This window comes from Mercenaria mercenaria, chromosome 6 (assembly GCF_021730395.1).
Source record: "Mercenaria mercenaria strain notata chromosome 6, MADL_Memer_1, whole genome shotgun sequence".
NCBI lineage: Eukaryota > Metazoa > Mollusca > Bivalvia > Venerida > Veneridae > Mercenaria > Mercenaria mercenaria.
In genome coordinates, this window is record NC_069366.1 from 65,350,393 (window position 1) to 65,377,645 (window position 27,253).

Consider the following 27,253-nt stretch of genomic DNA (forward strand, 5'->3'; position numbering starts at 1 on the left):
CAGTTTTTTTATTGCTTATACGAGGGAAAACGTTTAAAACCCTTTTCTGAAACAATAATGCCCAGAGCTTAGATATCTGGCATGCGGCATGCTTTAGTGATTCTCTATCAAGATTGTTCAAATCATGGCCCTGGGGTCAATATAGGCCACGTCCGGATGGTTCATTGTTTTAATAGACTTATTTGTTTTTGAAGCAATTACAGACATTTGGACCTCAAGTATAATGTTTGATACAGATTTCAATACTCATCCTGAAAAGTCTTAATCATGACCTACTCACCTCAAGTATAATGTTTGATACAAATTTCAATACTCATCTTGAAAAGTCTTAATCATGACCTACTCACCTAGTTTCTTTTTATTTGAAGATACAGGTTAGAAATTTGGACCACGTTTATAACTTTTGATAAAGTATCGTGTCAGAGCGATCAAGCTATTGAAGCACACTGAGGGTACGGTTACTCAGGACTCTATACGAAAATTGGTTATATTTCTCAAAATATCCGGGGCTGATCTAGTTGCAATTTTAGACACTGTCACGATCCCTGTCAGTAAGCATGAGCGGCGTGATAAACTATGAATTTAAATGATCATCTTTGTAATACGTAGTATAAAATGTGACAAACAAAATATATTAACGCTGGAATATAGCAAGAGAAAGCATCTGTTGTCGATATTTTCAAGGAAAGGCCCAAAATCCCAAACCGCCGGGAGGTGGAAACCCCCTTCCTCACCTACTCCACACTCGCAGCATCTCTGCTTAATTCGTAGCTATGCTGCTCATATCTTTTTTTTTTTTAGATCATATGGGAAGTTTTCAGCTTTGATGGTGGAGGAAGACCCCAGGTGCCTCTCCGTGCATTATTTCATCAAGAACGGGCACCTTGGTAGAACCACCGACTTTCCGTAAGCCAGCTGGATGGCGCACAGTTCAAAAGCATCCAGGTAGCCCCTTACAGAGTATAAAATAATCCTTGCTTGTTGACGTTTAACGAATATTGGCCCGAGTGTAATTTGAAGTTTTAGTTAAGCTTGCAAAACGTATTTTTTTCTAGTTAACGTAAACAACATCTAATATTAGCAAATGCAAATTCAGAATGCGTAAATTGCTAAATGGTATTTCGGTATCCAGATTTGGATATAGATTGATGGATTTAAGTGCACCCATTAACAAATCATCAATATAACTCCAAGAGTGTTATATTTAGCATACATTTTTTCTTACTCGAGACATTGGCTGATAATTTGTTTTCTCCTGCTGCTCTCTTGATTTACCAATAAAACACATGTCAGAGTGAGACGTGTGTCCTGTTTTTGTGCAAACAAATTTTCCAACATGGCCAAATTGAGTACATCGAGGGTCAATGGACGTACATAGTGTTATGTTGGTATGTTTGTATAGAACGGGCGTTCGGTCGTTGCCACAGAAGCTTGCATGTACAATAGATTTGTTTGGTATAACGACGCACCGACACAAATTTAGGTCATATGGGATCTTTCTAGCTATGATAGTAGAGGAAGACCCCAGGTGACCCTCCGTGCATTATTTCATCACGGGCGGCCATCTAGGTAGAACCTCCGAGCTTCTGTTAGTAAGCTGGATGGCTTCCTTACTTGTTTTCCCCACAAAATCTCTTTTCTGACGGAGTTCTTGGATTTTGTGGCAAAATGATTCCCCTAAAGTGATGCTCTAAATCTAAAACATCCAATTAGTATACGTTTTGTACTAGTAATAAATATTTATACTGTGTTTAGATATACATGCATTTTGTCTTATTTTAAACCTATTGCATAGTACTGTTAACTTAATTGTATATTTTCATAAACTAAATGTAGTAATTGTTCACATTTTCAAATGTAAACGATCTCGTATATCTTTGAGATATGGTCAGTAGCTTGTACCCGCTCGTATCTGTGTATGTTCAAAACTCCGCACGAGGTGCCTATTTTTTAATAAGAGTAAGCCATATCAAGCTTTATCCAGCTTAAGTTATGTCCGAAGGAGGCAACGGGATTTCCTCCCAACATTAAACACTGTTAAAAGCTGTATAGTTCTTTTGAGACCATCTGCTACTAAACTTCCTAAACGTTTCAGAATTTACCTGCATATTTTCCATGACTTAATACACTTGCTTTACTTTCATTGTTCGAATGTTTCTACTTAAGTTTGCCACTTGAGCACTTCGGTTCTTGTGAGACATATCTATGCGAAATTTTTTCTATAGAAAACTTTAACCAAGACGTGCTCAGTATACACATGTTTAATCAAGATTGTATGCCATGGTTGTGAAAACCTTTACAATTTAAATTACAAATATACGATATTTGAAATAATTAACATAATAGTATCGACACCAGTTGTTATGTCCGAACTCACTATTTGAGGTTTGTTTACTTTAACGCTATTAGTTACAATAATATTGATTCCACCGATGAAAATTGGAAATCACTGCGGATATGATATACAGAATAAACACTGTCAGTAAGACAAGTTTCATCTGTCAAATTGCTTCTTTGTAAGCAGTATATGATTTGGAAAGAAGAAAGATATAAATAGATGTATCGGTTGAATGTGTTGCCACTGGCCCTTCCTGGGCAGTGTCCAATGTGTTCCTTTATCCGTTCGTTTGTCCTCACTATCAGTTTGTGTACTTGCGAGCGCACGTGGGTGCGTGCGTGCGTGTTTCTATTTGTGACAGGCCTACCGGGTATTTGGCGATCTGTGTCTCTTGCTGTGTTTGTTGTGCTCTTTTCTTCCAGGAAATGTACACTTATCTTTTATGTTTTTTCTATATTCAAGATTATTAAAAAAAACACACAAATCAGTTTAATATTTCAAAATCGAATTCGGTAATCTCATTCAGATGATATTGTTCAAATGAAGACCTAACTTCCTTAGGCTTTACATTTTATTGCATTTTTAGCATTTTAAGCCTTTTCATTTCCACGGTGTCAAATCTGAATTGAACGCACAGCCGTATAGGCGTATGCACAGGCACGCCCCTGTCTGTTTCTCAGAACATCTAACAGACTGAGTGCAACTTGCAAAACAACTAGGTCTTAAACGATTAAAAAAGAAAGTGCAATCCTTTAAGAAATACATCTCTCAGTTATAAATACAGTAACACAAAGCTCTAATCAGGAAGTCGGCCATTTTTTTATCAAACCAATTATGAGAAGTGATATATTTTTCGGTGATTTCTTTTACTGTGTATTTCTTTTTAAAGCGAACATCAAAATGAAAAAGATGTATCATGGACTTATGCATTTATACAGTTTGGAGGTACTTCTTTTGCACTATTGTTCTATATCATAACTGATCATGAAATCGCATTCTTTTGCAAGTTAACACATTCTTAAGATGCCCTTATGAACTGATATCATATCCACCGTGTCCAACATATACGTCGCATTTACGGTGGGTACGCTGCATACATGGTATATTGTACGCTCCATTACCGGCATTTCCTGTTGATTTTGTCAACATCCCGTATAGTGAGGTAAGAAAAACTACTTATTTTCATTAAAGTTCAACGTGTTCAAAGAAGCGATATATTCAGTACGAGCTGCAGATCATTCAAGCTCCGCATGGCAATGTGATTTTTGTCAGTAATTCTCTAGTTTCTTCAAACATTCGAGTAAACTGACGTGTGAAGTCGGTTTTGAACTCGGACGTTTACTTTCAGGTTCATTTTCTGTCTCTTAAAATCATTCTGTTAACTTTTCATCGGTTTAACGCGAGAATAGTATCACAAGCTACAATTTGAAATATATATCATGGCGTAAATTCATGTTTAAAGGGAGCTTTATGCCAAAATTAGCAAAGTACGCCCTATAAAACGGCGCGTCTACAGAAGTACGCCACATAAAAAGGCCGTTATATATATCTAAAATGCAACAGTTACTGTCATTATTGTAAGGAATTTCCGGGAAGGATACCTTAACCCCACCACTGCGTACTATGATAAATTCCTAGCAAATAGTCTCTTTAAAATATTAATTTTAATGTCGAATGTTATCAAATAAACTTGACTAAATATATGAAATTACTGTGTTTGTAGAGCTACACTCAAAATTAGATAGCATGTATAATAATTTTCAGTCAGTTATCCATAAGCATTTACCTGGCACTCGTTAATCTTCGCCAATATTTTCGGGCGTTGACGTTAGCTTACGAAATAATCGTATCCTGAAAATAATTACATATATAGAAAACACATTACACATGGCGTAGTATAGTGTCTACGCTCAATACCACGGGTTCCTAATTACTGTAGACCATTTTATTTTAATTCAGTATTACGCAATGTTATTGGCATTGATTTTATTCTTATATTATTTCATGTGCATGTAACATATTTTAGGAATTTAAATTGTTTTCAATTGTAGATTTGAGCCGCAACATTAGAAAACCAACTTAGCGGCTTTGCGATAAGCATGGATACAGACTGCGCATGCGCATTCTGGTCAGGATCCATGCTATTCGCTTATGGTTTCTCTAATTGCAATAGGCTTTGAAAGCGAACAGCATGGATCCTGACCAGACTGCGGGGATATGCAAGCTGGTCTGGATCCATGCTGAAAGCCACTTTGTTGGTTTTCTCATAGCGTGGCTCATTTTTACTTTCTGGAATCACTTACGACAGGAAATCTGTCTTTCTTTCTTCTTAGATACTGTAAAAGAAAAATCAACAATTTCTTCCACGGTTATCTTGGAAACAAGTGTTTTTCATTCAGGAAATGAACAAGAAATGATGATTATTAGTTTGATCAGATAAGTAGGGGGGACGCTGTTGAATGTGCAACGGGTTGTTTGTGCCACACGTGACATAATATTTATTGAAGATACTCTTCTTGGAAAGCACAAGCATTGTAAACAAAAGGACAACGAAACTGTATTTGAAATACCGATTTTGACCGCTATAAGTAATTTTTGACGTATTACACATTTGTGAGTTCGTTATCATGTAGATATATCGACATAAGATATATTATGAAATTCAGCATTTTGAGCTATGTGAACTCAGAAATACGAAAAGGTGAAATGCCATTTACTTTTATAATGCTATACCATACTGTAAGGTAAGGGTCTACCCCGCACAGTGTACCCCGCATACTGTCACAACCTACCCCAGACGCGGGGCAGGTTGTGAAGTTACAGGCCATGTTCACACTAGCAGTATTCGTTTTGTCCGCACTATACCTGAAAATACGACATTATGTTACTTGTGAAATACATTTTCAGTTTTTAATTCGTTTTAGGTTCCGACACCGAAAATTAATTCTGAAAATATATGGAATATTCATGATTCCCAAGTAAAAACTTTAAAGGGCAATTATATACCGTACTGTTTATACAAAACAAGCATGTTTATTTTATCTTTGGAATAATTAATATTACTGTTATTACATTATTTAATTCCAAAACCGTTAATAATTGTTAAAAAATATAAATAAAATGAAAGAATAGATGCGAATGAAGACATACGTAATCAGTTGCTATAAATATAACGGCCTTTTTATGTGGCGTACTTCTGTAGACGCGCCGTTTTATGGGGCGTACATCGCTAATTTTGGCATAAAGCTCCCCTAAAACATGAATTTACGCCATGATATATATTTTTATTTGTAACTTGTTATACTATTCTCGCTTTAAAAATGTGAAAAGTGAACAGAATTATTTTAAGAAATAGAAAATGAACCTGAAAGTGAACGTCCGAGTTCGAAACCGACTTCACACGTCAGTTTACTCGAATGTTTGAAGAAACTAGAGAAGTACTGACCAAAATCACATTACCATGGGAAGCTTGAATGATCTGCAGCTCGTTCTGAATATATCGCTTCTTTGAACACGTTGAACTTCGATGAAAACTAGAAGTTGCTTTTGTAGAAAAGCGCATGTCTCCCCCAATGCATAGTCATATAGGCAGGAGGTCAATAGGGGACAGGAGCAAAAGTCAAAGCAACACTGGTGGCTGGATGCAACAGGAATCATCTATTTGGCATGTCCAATCATTCCACAAAGTTCCAACATTCTGGGCTAAGTGGTTCTCAAGTTATGAATTGGAAACTGTTTTCCATGTTCATGCCCCCGTGACCTTGACCTATGATCGGGTGACCCCAAAATCAGTAAGGGTCATCTACTCTGCATATCCAATCATCCTTCAAAATTCTGGGTCAAGTAGTTCTCAAGTTACTGACCGGAAATGTTTTTCCATTTTCAGGCCCCTGTGACCTTGACCTTTAATAAAGTGATCCCAAAATCAACAGAGGTCATCTACTATGCATATCCAGTCATCCTATGAAGTTTCAACATTCTGAATCAAGTGGTTCTCAAGTTACGGATCGGAAATTGTTTTACATGTTCAGGCCCCTGTGACCTTGACCTTTAACGGAGTGACCCCAAAATCAATAGGGGTCATCTACTCTGCATGGCCAATCATCTTGTGATGTTTCAACATTCTGGGTCAAGTCGTTCTCAATGTATTGATTGGAAATGATTTTCCATGTTCAGGCCCCTGTGACCTTGACCTTCAACGGAGTGACCCCAAAATCAATAGAGGTCATCTGCTCTGCATGACCAATCATCCTGTGAAGTTTCAACATTCTGGGTCAAGTCGTTCTCAATGTATTGATCAGAAGTAGTTTTCCATGTTCAGGCCCCTTTGACCTTGACCTTCAACGGAGTGACCCCAAAATCAATAGGTGTCATATACTCTGCATGACCAATTATCCTATGAAGTTTCAACATTCTGGGTAAAGTCGTCGTTCTCAAGTTATTGATCGGAAATAGTTTTCCATGTTCAGGCCCCTGTGACCTTGACCTTTGACGGAGTGACCCCAAAAATAATAGAGGTCGTCTCCTCCATAAGCCCTGCCACCCTGTGAAGTTTGAAGGTTCTAGGTCAAATGGTTCTCCAGTTATTGCTCGGAAATGAAGTGTGACGTACGGACGGACGGACAGACAGGGCGTAAACAATATGTCTCCCCCAGAGCGGGGGGAGAGACATAATGAGTAGTTTTTCTTACTTCACCATATAGGATGTTGACAAAATCAACAGGAAATGCCGGTAATAGACCTTTACAACGGACAAAGAGATGTAAATGTAAATGTAAACGTACTCTGTACTTTGGTAAAAATCCGGGAGATTTCTCAAAAACATAAAATTCGAAACTAATCAGTTTTCAATAAACAACAGCGTCGCAAATAAAGTCGCATATTGGGTCTTTATATAAGCATGTTATATACCATGTTTGGTGGATAATAATTATGTCCCTCCATGCTTAAGTTGTTGGCCGAATAGTGTTTTTCGTCTATTTCTATTAAAAACCTCGATCGGCCCCAAATACAGTCTAAGCCTTTCTACCCTAGTAAGCTTCGTGGTGATATTTCAGTCTTATAGCGAGTTATTGCACTTACATTTTTTTCTGTTTTAAATATTGCTATTTCAGTGTTACTATCACACCATGATTATATCATACTGTATTTAAGTCAACTTAATTGAATAACCTTCTTGACTGAATAAACTTCTGTCCTGTTCTATTCTAAATATTGGCGACCTTGACATTGACTTAGGCGGTCCCACTAGCTTCTACAGAAGCTTGCTATCTACAGAGTTTGGCGACAATTCGTGTACTTCAGCTACAAACTGGAAACCATCTGTTTTGCTCGACGATCCAATTATGGTTTTTAGTATTATATTTTGACCTTGGCAGTATTTACCCTAATGCCATCAACACTGCTAAAACAAATTAAGTTCCGATCGAGATTTTAACCACAAATCTTCAAAATTCCTAAATGTGTAATGTACTCTGGACCAGCGCCTAAGATTGCTGCACACTCTGGAGTCTTTCAAGTACAGCACATTTAGACTGAACTTTCTGGCTGCAATCACAATTCGAGTCTTGGTTTTTCTTGAATCTACCTGTAGGCAAGGTTTCACTCTAATATAAATTCATTGAGAGGACACATTAAAAAAAATGTTTTTTGGTAATACTGATCTTGACATTGAATCTAGCGCCCCAAACACTATCCCAAGCTAGGTCTCCAAATACATTTGCTATCTACTATTTATCTTGGAAATTTGCCAGTCTGAAAAGTTGTTGACCAGAACTAACTTACCACAATGTAGTTATAACCAGGTAATTTCTATTTCGGAACTTTTTCTGAATTATTGTACGACATGCAATTATTATCCCCCTTTTCAACTTAGAAATGTTTGGTTAATGTTTTGTATGTAAGCTGGTATCTCAGTAACCACTTGTGGGAATGGATTGAAACCTCACACACTTGTTCACTCTCATAATATGACATGCAATGTGCAGGACCTATAACTCTGCTTTGCATATTTTCAAAATTATGCCCCTTTTTCGACTTAGAATTTTTTGGTTAAGCTTTGTATGTAAGCTGGTATCTCAATATCCACTAATAGGAATGGATTGAAACTTCACACACTTGTTCACTGTCATGATATGACATGCAATGCAAAGGTTAAATAACTCTGCTTTGCATTCTTACAAAATTATGCCCCTTTTTCAACTTAGCAGCTTTTGGTTAAATTCTTATATGTAAGCTGGTATCTCAGTACCCACTAATGGGAATGGATTGAAACTTCACACACTTGTCTACTGTCATGAGCTGATAAGCACTGTGCAGGTTCTATAACACTGTTGCATTTGTACAAAAGTATGTCCCTTTTTCGACTTTTGTATTAATTCAATTGACAAGGCTGTTGAATAGTCGAGCGTTGCTGTCCTCCGACAGCTCTTGTTATATATATATATATATTTTAATTTTCTTTTTTTTTTCTTTTTATTAAAGTGTTGTATTCGTATAGCATCTGTGATATACATGATTAGTCTCTTATAACTCATTAATGAGTGGCATCTGTGTACTATGTTATATAATGTGTGTGTAAATATATACATGTATGTTTTTGTTTTATGTAATGATGTACATGATGACGAGACTGAAATAAATTATCTTATCTTATCTTATCTGCAACTTTACTTGGATAAACGTAGTTTCATTTAAGTGTATTTTAATGTGTAATTATATAAAAAAAAAAGGGCTTATTGAAAAATGCAAGATGGAGGATTAAATCAAAATTGAGATATTTATACCATTTTATAACTAAGACTATCAGTAATAACGTCACAAGATTTTATAAAAAGTGAATTGTCCATAGAACACATATAGTACAAACACACGCTGAAATTTATGAAAACTTGCACATTTTAGTAGAGACTTAGGATAATACATTTCTTATAGAACAATACCAGAAGTTAAATTCTGGATATGGAACACTCGAATCAGTCAACCATGAAAGCCTGGACAAACTGTTTTATGACGTCATCATTAGGACAATTGAATTCGTAAAAAGAATTTGATCATGTTCAGCAACGTATAAAATTTTATCGCCCTTTTCGAAATTTCTAATTATCTGGTGACAAAACAATTGGGTCAAAGTTACATTATGTTAAGAAATGTCAAAGAAAGGTTACTTTGGGAATAATTTGTATGAACAGGGATAAATTATCTAAAACGATGTATCACAAATCGTAAAATTTACATTCTGTTTTCAAACAAAGACAAACTTTTTATAAAATAGCGTTATAAAAAAGAGGAAGCATGTGTTCATAATTAAATTATATCGCTTTAGAATTCTTCCGACTATAAATGCCTTTTCGGGTCATTTTAAACTTGTCCACACATACGGGAGAGATGCCTCATATTTTGCTCATTCTAAATGTTGTATATTTCTTCCTTGTGGATACGAACTAAACCTCGTATTTATGTAATAATTAATTCATACGTAGATTTCTTATTCGAATTATACTTTTGCAGCGATATATTACTTGATATAATATAATGTAGAACAATGTATAGTGGTTAATTCCATGGCTATTTCGCAACAGAGCTAGGAGAAGGGATGGCATATAAAATACTAAGAAAAGCAGACCCTTTCTAATTGTTAAAAAGCAAGGAACGTATATAAAACTGAAAGAAGAAATATTCCCTTAAAGAATATTTGTAGGGATATGTCAGAGAGATTTTATTTGTACCGCGATGTTGCATACAGCTGTAAAGTGTATGACAACATGCACTTACCAAATCTTCTAGCGTAATACTAAGACTTTTTCAAATACCTTTCAAATTACTACATGCACATATGTTTACTCATTTAGAAAAGTATATTGTTAGTAAAATGTCAAAATTACAGCTAATTGAAACATGCAATATCAAGTACTTTTCTTCACATCAATGCCTCAACCCATTTAGAAGCGGCTCAATAAAAAACTTAATATATTAATTTAAGTATGTAGCTCATATTTTATTGTTTATTGTAGTCATTTAAAACATTTGTTTAGAACTCCATTTTTAAAAGTCACATGTGAGGTAATGTTTTGACACGAACTAATGCAAGCTGATCCCGATAAGGTAAAATATCCGGAAAGAAGGTTTGTTGTGTGTGTGTGGTGGGAGGGAGGGAGTTGGGGTGGGGGATGAGAGAGAGGGGGTACTCGTCCGAATATACTTTTTAACGGATAAATAAACTGAACATTTGCGCATGTTTGAAACGATTTCCTAACTATATTTCATTTTTGGGGTGTTTATACCTGTCAGAGATACAATATTCTATAATATAAATTAATGAGAAAAAAATGTATAATTGCTTCAATGTTTTCTTAGTGTGGCGACTTTGATCTAACATATTTATATCAAACTGCATTTACCAGTGAGATTTACCAGTGAGATGATATACTGTGCTAGTCTGTCTTATGACTGTTCACAAAATATTTATAAATGTACTTTTACATATGTTTCTAAGTCAACAAAGTACATTACAATTTGGACATGCTACCTCATTAGTATATGCTAAACTTGCCTCTGCATTATAAACGATAAACCTATGTACCATTACTACGACTTTACGTAAAGGTGGAACAATTGCGGTATGGTAAATGTATATGTTACCGGGTGTGACCAATGGGAAAACTGCATTGTGACACCACATTAATACATTTGCTGTAGGGTTCCCGAGAAGTATAACTCCCAAAATATGTAAAATAAGACTGAATATTTCAAGTAGTAGTTACAAGATACACATCATCATCGTGGTTTAGAAATTTATATTTTGGTATGAAATACATGATTTTTATTTAAAGCGCGTGTGAAGACTACCGGCTTCTATAACCTAAAGAAATCCATATGTTTCATACCCAGATGTGAAACACTAAACCACAGTCTGTTTCTTAATGAAAGGGAATGTAAGATGAACATAAGCATTTTTTACACAACTTAGTACTCTAAAACGATTGCATTTGGTGAAATGAAATAAATAGTTCCACCGAAGTTAATTGGCTTTCCAAAACGGGGCTACAAATATCAGAACGTTTGGATGTACGATTGCTTACAGACGTCGCGTCGTCATTCTTTGTGATTACACTGGACATTAGTCATAAGACACTTTCATGATGATGCATCCTTGTATAAATATATGCCGTAAGTTGAAAAGTTTATCTATATAAAAAATTTAAAGTAATGCAAATCTGAATCAGTGTAAACAATGTTAAAGAAAGACAAAAAATGTACTTATATGATATGAATAGCAAATTAGCAGTTTCCATTTTGGTTTGTACTACATGGATGCACGAATAATTGTGTTTTTTTCTTTTTTTCAGAGCTGATTTTTATTTTACACTATGGCCATAGACCTTTAGGATGATAGGTCAATAATTACTCTGTAAGAGTTTTTCATGCTTTCTGTGATTAAATTATGTTCTGATGTCAATTTTCTTTCAATCTAAAAATATTCATCTGTCAGATATAAATACAGTTTGATTAACGTAAGAAATAAATCGCGACTTAGTACTGGTCATCTTAGTATATCTTCTATTACGTTAGTTTGCAAAAATATACAGAAGGATACAAACATCATGCCGTTACAAAGAGTAAAACAGCTTTGTTAGATTTATAGAAACATTTCACTTAAAATATCACACCAATGTCTTTATACCAATGACGTTGTAAAAAAATATCGCATTTTAATTAGATATATTAAAAAGCATTTGGTTCGATTCCTGCGCATCTGAGCTCGAATCGTGATAAATCATGTGAGAAACCACTCGACGGCCTTCTTTATTTTTATTTTTACATGCTCATTGAAATGTCATCATAGAATTTTGCTGGGCTTCATTTATCCATGTAGTAATAAACCGGACGTCATGCCATCATTTGACGCCATAATGGACTTTATAATGCTGTCTTACCGGTCCGTGCGTCAAACATTGTTTATCGCAGATTCTAACACAACCGAATTCATTTTCCAAGCTGATTATTGTGTATTATTATATATCAGTACATTTTCCTGACGTCACAATTATTACGTCAAAGCGTTAGACGGAATACAGTCGCGCAGGTAAAGAAATCAACAGAAAATAGAAAATAGGCAAATAGTAGGATGTCGACAGGGATGTATTTTAAAGTCCTTGGTAACGTGTTAGAATCGAAATAATTTATCTAATATAGTGATTTTTTTCTTCATTGTTATTCTGATGCGTATAATTATATCACTCGAGCTACGCCCCCGTGATATTAATCCTTATTTCTTAAATTTACGGAGATTGACTACTTTCTTCTTTGTTTGACTTAATGGTAAATCGCCATGAATGATTCCACTCAGTTATTCTTTTTGAGACCACGAACCTTTTAATCTAGATACATGAGTGCCTGGATACTTGTAACTAACCAATATTATAAAACATTAATCACGGTAATGCGACAAATATTCACAATCTATTTCCATTTACCGATTACATCCCTTTTAATTGCGTTAACTGATATTTTTCAGGAAAATGATATATTCGATCGCGGATAATGTGACAAAATTTGTAAAACGTATTGTCTTAAGGGTTTTGAAATTGAAATATAGATATTATATCACTAACATTTTACGGTAATTTTGAAAAAAAGAAGGACCGATAGCTGTTTATAAAACCACAATGAATAATTTTTGTCTTTTTCTGAAATATATTATTTATTTAAAATTATTTCAATTTTGCATTCCTATAAAGATAAATTATATAACAATTTTGTCAGGATTTGTTTAAAAATATAATTACTAAGAGCATTTTTATCAAAATAACGTAAGTCGTTGCGCAAGAATAAACATGAGAGTAAACCTGCTTTTAATACTATAAATAGAAAGATATTAAGACAAAACACTTAAATCCCAAAAATCTTAAACTTTTATTAAAAATTGAGCGAAATATGACGATTTAAAAAGAAATTTGCTGAAAATATCCTTTATATAACTTGTCCGCCCCTGACAAGAGAAGGTGCGAAAAGTCAGTGTTCCATATCCAGATTTCTATTTGACATAACCTTCAATCATTTTATGATCATGGCTTGTCTCTACTAAAAAGTGCAAGATCGAATGACTTATAAGCCGGGCTATAAAATTCAAGTATTAAGGTTAATAATTCACTCAAATGAATATTTATCAAAATTATGTAAATCTGTATTACGCTGAAAGAATGTATAGAATTTGAAATTTCCACCGTTTCATTGAAATCAATGATAAATCGAATGAAAAGTTGACTGCTTGGATGCATTCTTAAAAGTTTGAGATTTTAAGCATGCAGTGTAGTTTATAAAACTTCTATAGAGACACATAGCTGTAGCGACCCACGCATATATTTTCTAATTAATGTTAATTTGAAGGCGACACCTGATAAGTGCAGTACATTAGTACTTACAACATATTTCATTAATGACTAAGTTAGGTTCAAAATGTTGAATTATATTTTACTCGTCCAAAATACCTTTTACCTCCAAACTGTGTAGATGTAATCATGTTACGAATCTTCAGGGACTATATCTTCCGGAAAGACTCTCGTCTCTTATTAAAATTCAATAAAGAAATTGTCAAGATAGTTTCCATATCTCCAAACTTCAAAGTGTTGTTGGTAAATAAGCACCCTTAAATAAATAGAAAATCATTTTAGTAAGTATTTAGTTTCTTTATAAAAAAGGAATGCTGACAAGATGTCAGACCTTCGAAAAATACTCGGTATTCGCGAGCGGTGAACTTTACAAATTTTGTTATGTGAAGAGATAACTCTTCCTTCCAGGAAAGTTTTTCCATTGCGGATTTTTTCCCTTTCTTGTTGTTATTGTTTTGTTTTTTTATCATTATTATTATTATTTTATAGCAAAAAGACGTTTTTTAGCGTTATACAGTATTTCACATATAAATGACGTCATCAGTGACGTCACAATTAGAAACGCTAATAATGTTATTTCCACTATGACGTTAAAATACTTGTTTGTAGATGTATCAGCATTATTTATCCATCTTATTATTTAATTACAGAAAACCATAGTCCATTGAGAGAAATTTACAGCATTCCTAACTTTAATCTGCACATTTTGATAGAGAGAAACAAATGAAGATACGAAATACTAGTAATTAATTTGCACAAAGCCTTTAATATATCCTTAATATACACGCACGTTCATCAACTTGAACAAGTAATTTACAGTGTTGAGATGACCCCTCAAATTTGACTGAAGTACAGAGTACATGTACGTTTACATTTCCTCGTCCGTTTCTGTGATTAAGGTCTAATGGAACGTACAATATACCGTGTATGTAGCGTACTCGCCGTAAATACGACGTATACATTGGACACGGTGATATCTGGAGTATACAAACACAAGAGAAATTTTTCACAGTAGAACCCATGTGTGTAGGTAGAAATGTATATACAGAAAGCATGCCAAACGTGAAACAACAATATCCCGAAAATTAATCTAAACGGAGGAAAACTTGTGAAAATCATATTTCATGAAAATCATGTCAAATGAAGTGTGAAATTGCATTACATCTAACATAATAAAATATTTTCTCACATATAAATCATCATATTACGTATAACGCATAAAATAAATTCGTTTTATTTTATTTTATTTGTTTTTGCCTGTAAAATAAATTATATGGTTTCTCCACTACATGCAAAGTTATAAACTATTTATCTTTAAGTTAAAGTATGTTAGATTCACCATTAATGTATATATTATGTCTTGTATACGAATAATCTCTTGCATATAATTCTGATATATGATAATGTTTGTGCAATAAAGTGCTGATAGGTACATTTTTCATTTCTTTTATTTTTCCTCCTCGTTAACTACTCATATTGGGGAAAATCACTGTATTTTTCCATTTTTTAACTTTATAATTCATACCGGTCTATTAATCGCAAGTCCCTACCATTGCTGGTTCTCTGGTTCCTCTCCTAATTTTGACGAATCTGTGATGAATGAGAATGACTTGTGCTTCCATTCTAAGCGTAATATAACTCTTCATAGCAAAGAAATATTTTAATATTTAATAGTTAAATAGGGTATTTCCCATTGTAAATGTCAGCAAAAAAGTTGAAGATCTAAATTTTGGTAAAAAAATGCAAACTTTGACAAAACTATATTTTCGACAAAAAAATGGCCACAACTTTACACAAGGAAAATTACTTTGGCCATAATTTTACATTATTGAAGGTATTGTTTAACATTCAGCAATGTGTGTCACTCCACAGGCCGCTCAACACGACAAAAATGAAAATGTTGCAGGCTCGGTTTGTTTGAGCCTGTTCATGGGCGGTAGTGGAAATGGATATATATATGATAATGCTATAGACCCTGTTTTTATTGATGAACTTAGATTGTTTTTACTACTGTTTGCTGATGACACTATTTTAATGTCGTATTCTAAGGAAGGCCTTCAACGCGCCTTAAATAACTTAAATGCATACTGTAATAATTGGGGAATAAGTGTTAATATAGATAAAACTGTTGTAATGGTATTTAAAAAAGGTAATAGACCTGTAAACATTGAAATATTTTTTAATAACCATAAACTGAATATTGTAACAAATTTTACATATCTTGGAGTAACTTTGTCTTCTAATGGTTGTTATTATCAGGCTCAGAAATCCTTATCTCAACAGGCAATGAAAGCTTTATTTTCTCTTAACTCATTGTTTGATGTTGTTTCTTTCGATGTATCTGAGAAAGTTAAGTTTTTTGATTCGATGATAGCTTCAATTGTAAATTATGGATGTGAAGTTTGGGGCTTTCATAAAGCCCCGGATTTTGAAAGGTTACATATGAAATTTCTTAAACAAACTTTACAAGTAAGACAACAAACAACTAATGCTACGATATATGGGGAATTTGGACGAGTTCCAATGAGTGTTATTCGAAAAGTTAGAATTGTAAAATACTGGTTTAAAGTCATAAAAAATACAAACTCAGTTATGTATAAATTATTTAATTTACGTGATGAAAATGGTAATTATACAAATAAGTGGTCTAAAGATGTAAAAAAGCTACTAGATGACACAGGATTTTCATATTTATGGAATAATGTATCAGTGTCAAATACGCAAATACAAAATGTTATAAGGTGTTTATATGACCAGTTCTTACAGCAGTGGTTTTCAGCTCTTAGAAACCTACCTAAACTTGTAACATATTGTATGTTTAAAACCGATTTCCAAGTTGAAAAGTATTTGTCATGTGTTAAGAACGATAATTACAGAAATGCATTGTCTAGATTCAGATGTTCAGCTCACAATTTACTTATAGAAGAAGGAAGGCATAGAAATATAGACAGAAATCTTAGATTATGTACAAGGTGTAACATGAATACAATTGAGAATGAATATCACTTTTTGTTAGTGTGTCCATTTTATAGAGATTTACGAAATACCTGTCTACCAAACTATTATTGTCATTGGCCTAATTTGAATAAGTTTAAAACTCTGTTAAGTAATTGCCAGAGTGGTATTGTTAATAAGTTAGCGAAATATATTTATCAAGCATTTGCTTTAAGAGGTTAAATTGCAATTATGTACTTGTATTACAATTTATACCTATCACCTGTATGTTTGTATGTCTATACATGTATATTCATGCTTTTCTCATATTCTTTATAATTGTTTAACACCGCCATACAGTACTGGCGATGAACACTGTATATGTTTTGCCAAATAAACTATTGAATTGAATTGAATTGAATTGATGCTCTAGCCTAGGGTTGAGCAGAACTCAACATTTACACGTGTTACAAATACAAAACAAATTAGAGACATCCGCAGCTGTGTTTATACGGCGGTGCACATGGAACTTTCAGTGGGCTTGTCCTAAACGAGAAAATAATGGACAAAACTAAAAAAATGGAATTTAGACAGAAGATCTGAGGTTACGGGGCCTGCATATCACAGAAACTGTCAAAAAACAAAATTAAAAAGCAGGCACTATATCCAAATGGTGATTATACAAGACCCAAAGCTATGAAAACGTGAGTACTGAACGATCTCAGAAGATCGAAATATAAGAATAATTTATATCTGGATTCAAATAAATTTTAAAAATCTGTAAAATGAACCTTAAAAAACCACAGTTCACTAAACAAAATGCTGTAATGGATTTGTTTGTAAACAGTACAGTAAATCAGTAATAGAACACATGAAATTATTATTTTAAACTTACGCAAAATGAATACAAATAATCCAACGAGCATCAGTTTACTGAAGAAAAATCTTGACAGAAATTTCCTCTTGGAATCAACAAGCTGTGTTTCCATTAGTCCAACATCCAGGTCTGTACGTGTGTGTTGTAAAGTCCAGTTTCATTCCCTAGTTTCTTCTAATAAATCCCTTTCTTGTCATGATTAACGCCATTCTATGTTTGTCTTTTGCTGTATTATTATGATTTCTTTTAAATTTACATTTACTTTAAGACGTAAACAGAGAATTCCGCAAAACTGTTATTTACGTGAAAAATAACACATTTGATTTATAATTTAAAGTTAATTCAATAAATTTTACTTCATATTAATAACAGAGAAAGTGAGAATGATATGATGTTAACCCAGTATTCGAATTTTGATTACATTTGATATTTCCGCATAATATCTGTCTCATTACGAACGTTATGAAAAAGATCTTTTTTACTCCAAGTGGAACGACGTGAATAAACAAGATTTTTTTAAACTCAATTTCAGAAGATATTGATACATTAAGTACAGGAATCGAGCAAATGGAAAATAACGAGTTGTCGGTTAATGAAGTTGTCCGGTCTTTTAGCGATTTTATATTAATGAAAGCAGATCGTTTATTTAAAAAGACAGTCACGTTAAAAGATAAGGCTATGTTTACACAAAATCCGCTTAGCAATAGTAAACAATGGTACAACGATGAATGCAGACAAAAAAGACACATATATCAGGATGCTCTGCAACAATTTATTTGTAATCGAAATGATCAAAATAGATTAATATTGATTGAAAGAAAGAAGGACTATATATAGGTACTGCGTTAGGAAAAACAAGTATATATTTGACATAAAGGTGTTCGGAGATGAATAGGCTAAGAAAAAATAGACCCAGAGAGTTCTGGGATCATTTGAAATATAAAAAGAAGTCGAAGAGCAGTGATATATCTTTAAATGAGTTTTACGATCATTTCAAAGAGTTTGACACATATGTAACTTCAATTCTATCATACTCAAGCGAAATCTGGGCATTTTCAAACGCTGAATGTATAGAACGCGCACACAGGAAGTTTTTGAAATGGACTTTTAATGCTAAAATGTGACCTAGCAACCTACGTTTGTACGGAGAATCTGGTCGTGTGCCTTTAATCAATAAGAATTATTGAATATTTTCTAAAACTACATCAAAGAAGAGAAAATTGTATATTGACAAATATTCTGTCACGCCAGTTAGACTTAACGAACAGAGGTATTGATAATTGGTCTCTAAAAGTGAGAAATATGTTGAACGAAATAGGATTGTGTGACGTATAGATTTTCCCCAGTTAAGTTAACACAGATCAGTTTATACCAGTATTGAGGCAAAGACTAAAAGACACATTCATAAATAAATGGAGAGAAAATATGAACTTCTACTCTTCGTTACACATGTACAAATAGCTAAAGCAGGTGTTCGAAATGTCAACTTATTTGAAAATTTTGAATAATATAAATTATAGACTAAAGTGTAGCTGCTATGCAGAATTGCGCAAAAATATATTAGTAAATATTTCTATGAAAATCCAAATGTTCAAGTTTAAATTTATGGAATTATTAAACTCAACAAATAAGAACACACTAACGAAACTTGCATTATACATCACCAAAGCCTGTAAGTTTAGACAGTCTAATGTTAGACCAGATGTCACTTAGATATTACAGTAAACCTCACTTATAAGGAACTCGGATATAAGGAACACTCGGTTATAAGGAACAGTTTTCAATTCCCCGATGGCATTCCTTCTTTATTCAATATAAAAATCCTCGGTTATAGGGAACTCGGTTATAAGGAACCCTCGGTTATAAGGAACACTTTTTCCAGTCCCAAAGTACGAAATTCAATGGAAAACCCCTCGGTTATAGCGAACAGACATAAAGAATAAAAATTATTGAAAACCGGAAATAATCAGGAGAATCGCTGGTGACGTCGGAGTAACGTCGGCACTTACACGCGCTTACAAAAATAAACACAAATTAATTTTTAATTGCAACATTATGAAGTATGATCTTTAGTATGTTAATTCACGGATACGATAAAAAGAAAAAAACATCATCATTAACATTTACCAAATACAAAACGATAGTAGACTTATATTTACTCAAGATTATGTTCAGAGCTACATGTATTAGGTATTTCAAGTTAACAATGGTGAACGAAAATCAGTAACGGTCAACAAACCTTGGGATATCAATATTGGTCATTACTGTCTCTATCCTAAATAAATGTGCTAATTACGTGTGATTAACAATGGCAAACAGTCCAGTTAACCAAATTTTCAATCGTAAACATTATAGCAGGTGCTAACATGGACTATAGCAAAACTATATAGGTATAATTTACACTTTTATCCGTATATAATGTTTTGATTTTTGCTATATTAATGACGGTTTCTCCTTTTGAAGAGTTGAGTTCTATACGATATTTCCCTTGTACGTGTTCATAACAATATGTGCAAAATAAAAATTTGAACATTTAATTTCTATTAGTAATGACGCCTATTCTCGAGCAAGGTAAGGTGAGAAACTGCAACATATCTTATAGTCATAATGTAGCGCTCTCTAAGAAAAGAAGATAGAAATAGCTGACAAGAAAATAAACACAAATTACGGTCATTCTTACCGACTTCGTTTAGGTTTAACGCCGTGTTTCAACGCTATTTAAGTCATATACATGCAGGCACTCTCCAGGAAAGGAGCGGTACTACAACTAGGCTCGCAACTTTTTCACATAAAGATTTATGGTCGGCTCGGGGTGTGAACACATAGCCCTTTTCAAACGTTAGTCAAATAGTGTTCACTATGCAAATTGTATTCGTTATACATACCTCGGTTACAAGGAACTAGTTCGCTATACGGATATAAGGAACCTCGGTTACAAGGAACAATTTTTAGAGGTCCCAAGCTGTTCCTTATAAGCGAGGTTTACTGTAGTCTATTTATGTACATTCGTGATTTGAATTTACTCTCACATCTTAACATGTATACTTTGTGTTATGCTTATGTTTAATTTGATTTTCTCGCATCTTTACATGAACATAATTATTTATTACTATTTATTCATTATTAATCATTAATATTACAATGACTATATCATGTATCTTACGCATGCCAGAAATTATGTTTATATGTTTTTGTTGTGTCGATGAGCTATACATGCTTAAGACGAATAAAAGTTATGTTATGTTATGTTATGTTATGTTATATGCTATGTTATGTTATGTTATGTTATGTTATGTTATGTTATGTTATGTTATGTTATGTTATATGCTATGTTATGTTATGTTATGTTATGTTACGTTACGTACTGTACCTACTTTATTCCTCTTTTTTGGATCATTGCACAAAGACACGCAAAGCAAGTCATGCTCATTAAACGCCCATGTATGTATAAAATATAAACTAGAGCTGGGATCGTGATTACAAGTGCATCTTACAGACAAACTATATTGTAAACCAAGAAATGTTTCCCCGCTTTTAAAATTAGCGCCTTTCACGGGTAGTATATTTCCGTGAAATTAAATAGCCGCGAAAAAAATTCTGATCTAACTAAAACGCGAGAGATTCTAGCTTCAGCTTAAATAGATCGCTGTGAATAACCGTTGATATGGATGAAAAGGATTAGGGTGCATTTATAATTGAAGGGTACAATAAAATTGAACGTTTTCGAGAATACAAATGCAACTATGCAGTGATACTTACCTAAGTATACTAAATATGTTCACTTGCGACTTCATTTTCGCGGGATTCGCGATGGATATGATTCCGCGAATATTTGTATCCGCGAAAACGTCCACGTTTTGAAAAACGCGAAATAAAGTATCCGCGTTTAAAGTATTTGAATTGAATATTCCTGATTTTAATAATGCTGAAGACCTAAAGAAAATTAAAAAAAAGATCCTGTAGGAATCAATACTCTCTTAGAAAGAAAGGTTATCACAGGATATGTAGCTGTATCAAGATTCGTACCTGCCAAAATGATCGTGTGTTCCGCTTACGTCAAATACATAGATGAGTGGTTTTTTTTTGCAATTGCGCAATCATTCAGAAGTACTATAACACGCGTCTCTTTATTTACTTAATAAATGTTAAAATAATCTGTGAAGTTGAACACACGGTTTTATTTGCACTTAAAGCTACTCAGTCGCGGCAAAAAAAGTCATTTATCCGGGGGAGTTTCAGCATAAGTTCTTTCTAAAGTATGGACTTCTAAGATACATTAGTTTTACAGCATATAACTTGTATCCTTTTAAAATGTGTCATTTATACAATTTTAGAACAAATCTATTTTTTTTTTTTGTTCCTTTCAGATTCTAAAACACCGAAAAGTAAAAAACGATTCTACTGTAGACGATTTTCGTGATACACCTTTCTCCTAAGTTATAACTTTGTCTTAATGCTTCGTGGAACGGACCGGTAGATATTAATATCAACAGTATGCTATCCTCTTTACAGGGCCTACTAGTAGAAGGGATGGGGGACGTAGGCCGGATTATTTATTTTGAAACTAGGGCTTATTCATTTCTTTACAAAGAACATATTTTGCATTTATAGCTGACACTTTCTTATACGCCTTCTATAAAAAGCTTTACATACTTATATAAAATTATACCATTAGGAAAAATGAAGCAACGGGGCAAACATAATGGTATAAAAAGCAAAAATAACTTTCATCTGGAATGTAAGATTGTGTTGTGCAATGAAAACTACGTTAACAAATAGATATTCGAGTGATAAATCACATAATTAGGTCCAGTAAATAAGGAATAATGAATTGCATATAGAAAGCGTTAAAAGATTCTGTACAATCATAGGTGGATGAAGCTTAATCAATACAAGAGCTCGTCGAACACGAAATGCCCCCCTTGATGCATTTAGTAATTGCACAAGGAACAGAAATTATATGCTTACTGTAAACGAAAGTACTACCATTCTGGTTTAATCTGACCTTGACCTTTAACCTATTAACCTAACAAGAGATTACAGATTGATCTTGGCGCCATTTTTGAATGTTCCAAATTTCAAGACTAGCCCAAGGTCAAAATCAAAGTCAAATTTCATTTAGGTACAAAACAATGTGTATGTGGTCCAAATTTGAAAGCGGTGGCTTGAGAAATGTGAAAGCAGGTCACTAGATCAATTTAAAGGTAAAGTTTATTTCGGTAAACAGAACTATGCATGTACTTCAAATCTGGAGGCTGTAGCTTGAGAAATGTGAAATTAGGTAATAGATAAAAAAATCAATGTAAAATTTCAATTCAGAACACAAAAATATGCATGCAGTCCAAATTTGAAGCCTGTACCTTCAAAAATGTGAAAGTAGGTCACTAGGTCAATCTTAAGATCAAAGTTCATTTCGGTACACAAAACTATGCATGTGGTTCAAATTTGAAGGCTGTAGCTTGAGAAATGTGAAAGTAGGTCACTAGGTCAAAATCAAGGTCAAATTTTATTTCGGAACACAAAACTATGCAAGTGGTCAAAATTTGAAGCCTGTACCTTCAGAAATGTGAAAGTAAGTCACTAGGTCAATCTCAAGATCAAAGTTCATTTCAGTACACAAAAGTACGCTTGTGGTTCAAATTTGAAGGCTGTAGCTTGAGAAATGTGAAACTAGGTCACTAGGTCAAAATCAAGGTCAAATTTTATTTTGGAACAAAAAACTATGCATGTGGTCCAAATTTGAAACCTGTACCTTCAAAAATGTGAAAGTAGGTCACTAGGTCAATAACAAGGTCAAAGTTTTTTTCAGTACACAAACCTATGCATGTGGTCCAAATTTGAAGGCTGTAGGTACAGAAATGTGAAAGTAGGTCACTAGGTCAAGATCAAGGTCAACTCATGTCAAGGTTCATCTTGCCACTCAAAACTATACATGTGGTCCAAATTTGAATGATGTAAGTTATGGACATGAAGATTCTAAGTTTTTCCCTATATAAGTCTATATGAACCATTTGACCTCTGAGGCAGGGCCATATTTGACCCGAGAGGGATAACTTGAACAAACTTGGTAGAGAACCACTAAATGATGCTACATTACAAAATACCAAAGCCATAGACTTTGCGGTTTGGACAAGAAGATTTTCAAAGGTTTTCCCTATATAAGTATATGTAAACCATGTGACCCCCAGGGCGGAGCCATATTTGACCCTAGGGGAATAATTTGAATAATCTTAGTAGAGGATCACTAGATGATGTCATATACAAAATATCAAAGCCCTGTGGTTTTGGACAAGAGGTTTTTCAATTTTTTTTCCTATATAAGTCTATATAAACCATGTGACCCTAGGGGTGGGGCCATATTTGACCCCAGGGAAATAATCTGAACAATCTTGGTAGAGGACCACTAGATTTTGCAACATACCAAATATCAAAGCCCTATGCCCAATGGTTTTGGACAAGAAGATCAGAAAACATTTAACTGTTCCTGGCCAATGTGACCTTGACCTTTGACCTATTGACCTCAAAATCAATAGGGGTCATCTGCTGGTCATGGCCAACCTAACTATCAATTTTCCTGACACTAAGCCCAAGCGTTCTTGAGTTATTGCCTGGAAACCATTTTACTGTTCCTGGTCACTGTGACCTTGACCTTTGGCATACTGACCTCAAAATCAATAGGGGTCACCTGCTGGTCATGACCAACCTCCCTATCAACTTTCGTGACCCTAGGCCTAAGTGTCTTGAGTTATCATCCGGAAACTGTTTTACTGTTCAGGGTCACTGTGACCTTGACCTTTGACATACTGACCTCAAAATCAATAGGGGTCACCTGCTGGTCATGACTAACCTCCCTATCAACTTTTGTGACCCTAGGCCTAAGCGTTCTTGAGTTATCATCCGGAAACTGTTTTACTGTTCAGGGTCACTGTGACCTTGACCTTTAACATACTGACCTCAAAATCAATAGGGGTCATCTGCTGGTCATTACCAATCTCCCTATCAACTTTCATGATCCTAGGCCTAAGTGTTCTTGAGTTATCATCCGGAAACCGTTTTACTGTTCAGGGTCACTGTGACCTTGACCTTTAACATACTGACCTCAAAATCAATAGAGGTCATCTGCTGGTCATTACCAACCTCCCTATCAACTTTCATGATCCTAGGCCCAAGTTCTTGAGTTATCATCCGGAAACCGTTTTACTATTCAGGTTCAATGTGACCTTGACCTTTGACATACAGACCTCAAAATCAATAGGGGTCATCTACAGGTGATGACCAACCTCCCTATCAACTTTCATGATCCTAGGCCCAAGCGTTCTTGAGTTATCATCCGGAAACGGATAGGTCTACATTCCGACCGACCGACCGACAGACCGACCTACCGACCGACCGACCGACCGACCGACATCTGCAAAACAATATACCCCTCCTTTTTCAAAGGGGGGCATAAAAATATCTATGCAGGTTAGATCTCTTGAAGAGTATATTAGGTGGGTGTGATATGATAATGCATATACTTATTGATAGAGCTTCAAGCGCCTGTGTTACTACCACTGCGACCGAAGTAAACGCGACAAGATTTTATTGCGTCATCCACATTTTCTTACAGAAAATTACGTAAGTCTTGAAAGAGAACTCATACTATTGGGAAACAAACAAAAACAGAAGAGTATAAATCTCTTATAGAAATGTATCACATGATTACTTTAAATAGAAAGGTATCACATGATTACTACCCGCCCGCTTAGCTCAGTAGGTAGAGCCTCGGTCTATGGATCGCGGGTCTAAGGATCGCGGGGTCGTGAGCTCGATCATCGGGCTGGGTGTATGTTCTCCGTAACTATTTGATAAACGACATTGTGTCTGAAATCATTCGTCCTCCACCTCTGACTCAAGTGGGGAAGTTGGCAGTTACTTGCGGAGAACAAGTTTTACAGGTACAGAATCCAGGAATACTGGTTAGGTTAACTGCCCGCGGTTACTGACTGAAATACTGTTGAAAAACGGCGTTAAACCCAAAAAACAAAACAAACACATGATTACTGTATTAGCTGAAACATTTATTGCTAATATATTGATGATGCATTCTGTACAAATAAACAAAAATAATAGAATAAAATAAAAGCAATTTATATCACCGAACATACTAAATACAGTTTTAGTTTATTTAGCGTATTTTATTGTTCACATTAAAATCGGTTAATTATGTGGAACATCAAAATTTTTCTTCAGTCAAAATCAAGCAGTCCTATTGTTGTGTCAATAATTTTGGTTGGTCAACGGATTCTTTAATTCTTGAATTGATTGGTCATTTTGAATTTTGTTTTCTTTGCTTTGATAGGTTATAGATAAGTAAATATATAGGTATTTTTGAATTGGCGCTTCATTCTGTTTTTTCTATTAGTCTGGTCACGTCGAAATTAGTTTTTCTCTGGTTTTCAAAACAGAAAATTATTTCGTTTAAATTTGGATTAGAATATTTTACGTAACTTTAAAAATGTAGGAAAACCATAAGGAGTTTCGAAAAGTAAATTTGACGTAAAACATTCAAATTCTTTGTAATGTAAAACTTTGTTAAAAAATTTGACTGTAAATTGGAAAAATGTCTGGAAAAGAAAGCAAAAGGTCGGGTAGGTCGGTAGTTAGGCACGACTACAATAAGGTCAACTCTGAAGGATTCGTCGGAATCGAGGAACTGGAAGATCCTGCCGAGTACCAAACTTCGCACGAAACGGGTGGAGAAGATGTTTCCGAGATGGTTTCTCACGTTTCAGCGTCCAGAACAAGTACAAGTGAGGAAACGCTAGCTTCGCTAGAAAGTGAGTACAAATCACTGGTGAAAGAAGAGGAGGAGCTTCAAAGGGAAGCACAGATAAGTAAACTGAAGAAAAGATTGCTCGGAAACAAAAGTCTGTAGCAGAATTACGAGGTGAGCCTGTTAAAAAAGTTAATGACAGTAAAATAACATTGCAAAATTTAAGAAAGAAAAAGAAGCTACGCACTAAAGCACAAAAAGAATTAAAATCCTATGGGCTGGCTTCAGAATCGGAAACAGATTCCGATTTAGAGTCCAGTTCTGATTCTACCGAGTCTGGAAATAATTTAAAAACATCTAAGTCAGCAGAGGATGAAAAAAGTAAAAAGAAAAATTCAAAAACAGTTGATACGGATAGTGGATCAGATTCAGAAAGTAGTTCAGATTCAGACAGTTCAGTTTCTCATAAAAAGAAAAGTAGAAAATATAAGAAAAAATCTGGAATTTCTGCAAAATCTTCTGCCCATGTAAAATTCAGACAAAAATACCCACAGGCATACTTACGTTATGAGCATGTCTCTGCAAAAGTCAGTTTCGATTCTCTAGAATTCAATTTATTTGTGGCTGGGGAATTGGAAATCATTTCTCAGTCTACAACCAAAAAGAAGGAAAAAGAAGCAAGATTAGAACTTTTGAAACGTTTAATGTATTTAAGCAGCTCATACGATTTTCAAACTATTAAATCTTTGTATGCAGCAATTCTAAGAGAAATAGAATTAGGTCACAAATGTTGGGGAGATGACTTTCATTATGTGGAAACCAATATTTTGTCAAGAGCTTCGGTAAAGAAATCTTCAACCCCCTACAACAAAAAGATAGGTTTTAAAAGTAAGGAAGAAAAACAATCGGATGATAAGACATGGTTCTGCCCTCTTTACCAGAAAAACAAATGTCAGCAT

General features: G+C 34.3%; 2 protein-coding genes across 2 annotated transcripts in view; one reads left to right on the plus strand and one right to left on the minus strand.

Annotated features, from left to right (window-relative positions):
• LOC123530092 (carbohydrate sulfotransferase 14-like) overlaps positions 1–18,072 on the minus strand; it is a 51,494-nt gene extending 33,422 nt beyond the window's left edge. The window contains exon 1 of the mRNA XM_053546192.1: positions 17,558–18,072. Within this exon, the coding sequence (XP_053402167.1) occupies positions 17,558–17,651 (94 nt within the window). The 5' untranslated portion in view covers positions 17,652–18,072. The remainder of the gene's footprint in view (positions 1–17,557) is intronic.
• The window catches only part of LOC123548562 (SUMO-activating enzyme subunit 2-like), a 132,605-nt gene that overhangs the window by 92,573 nt on the left and 12,779 nt on the right, over positions 1–27,253 (plus strand). The window lies entirely within an intron of this gene.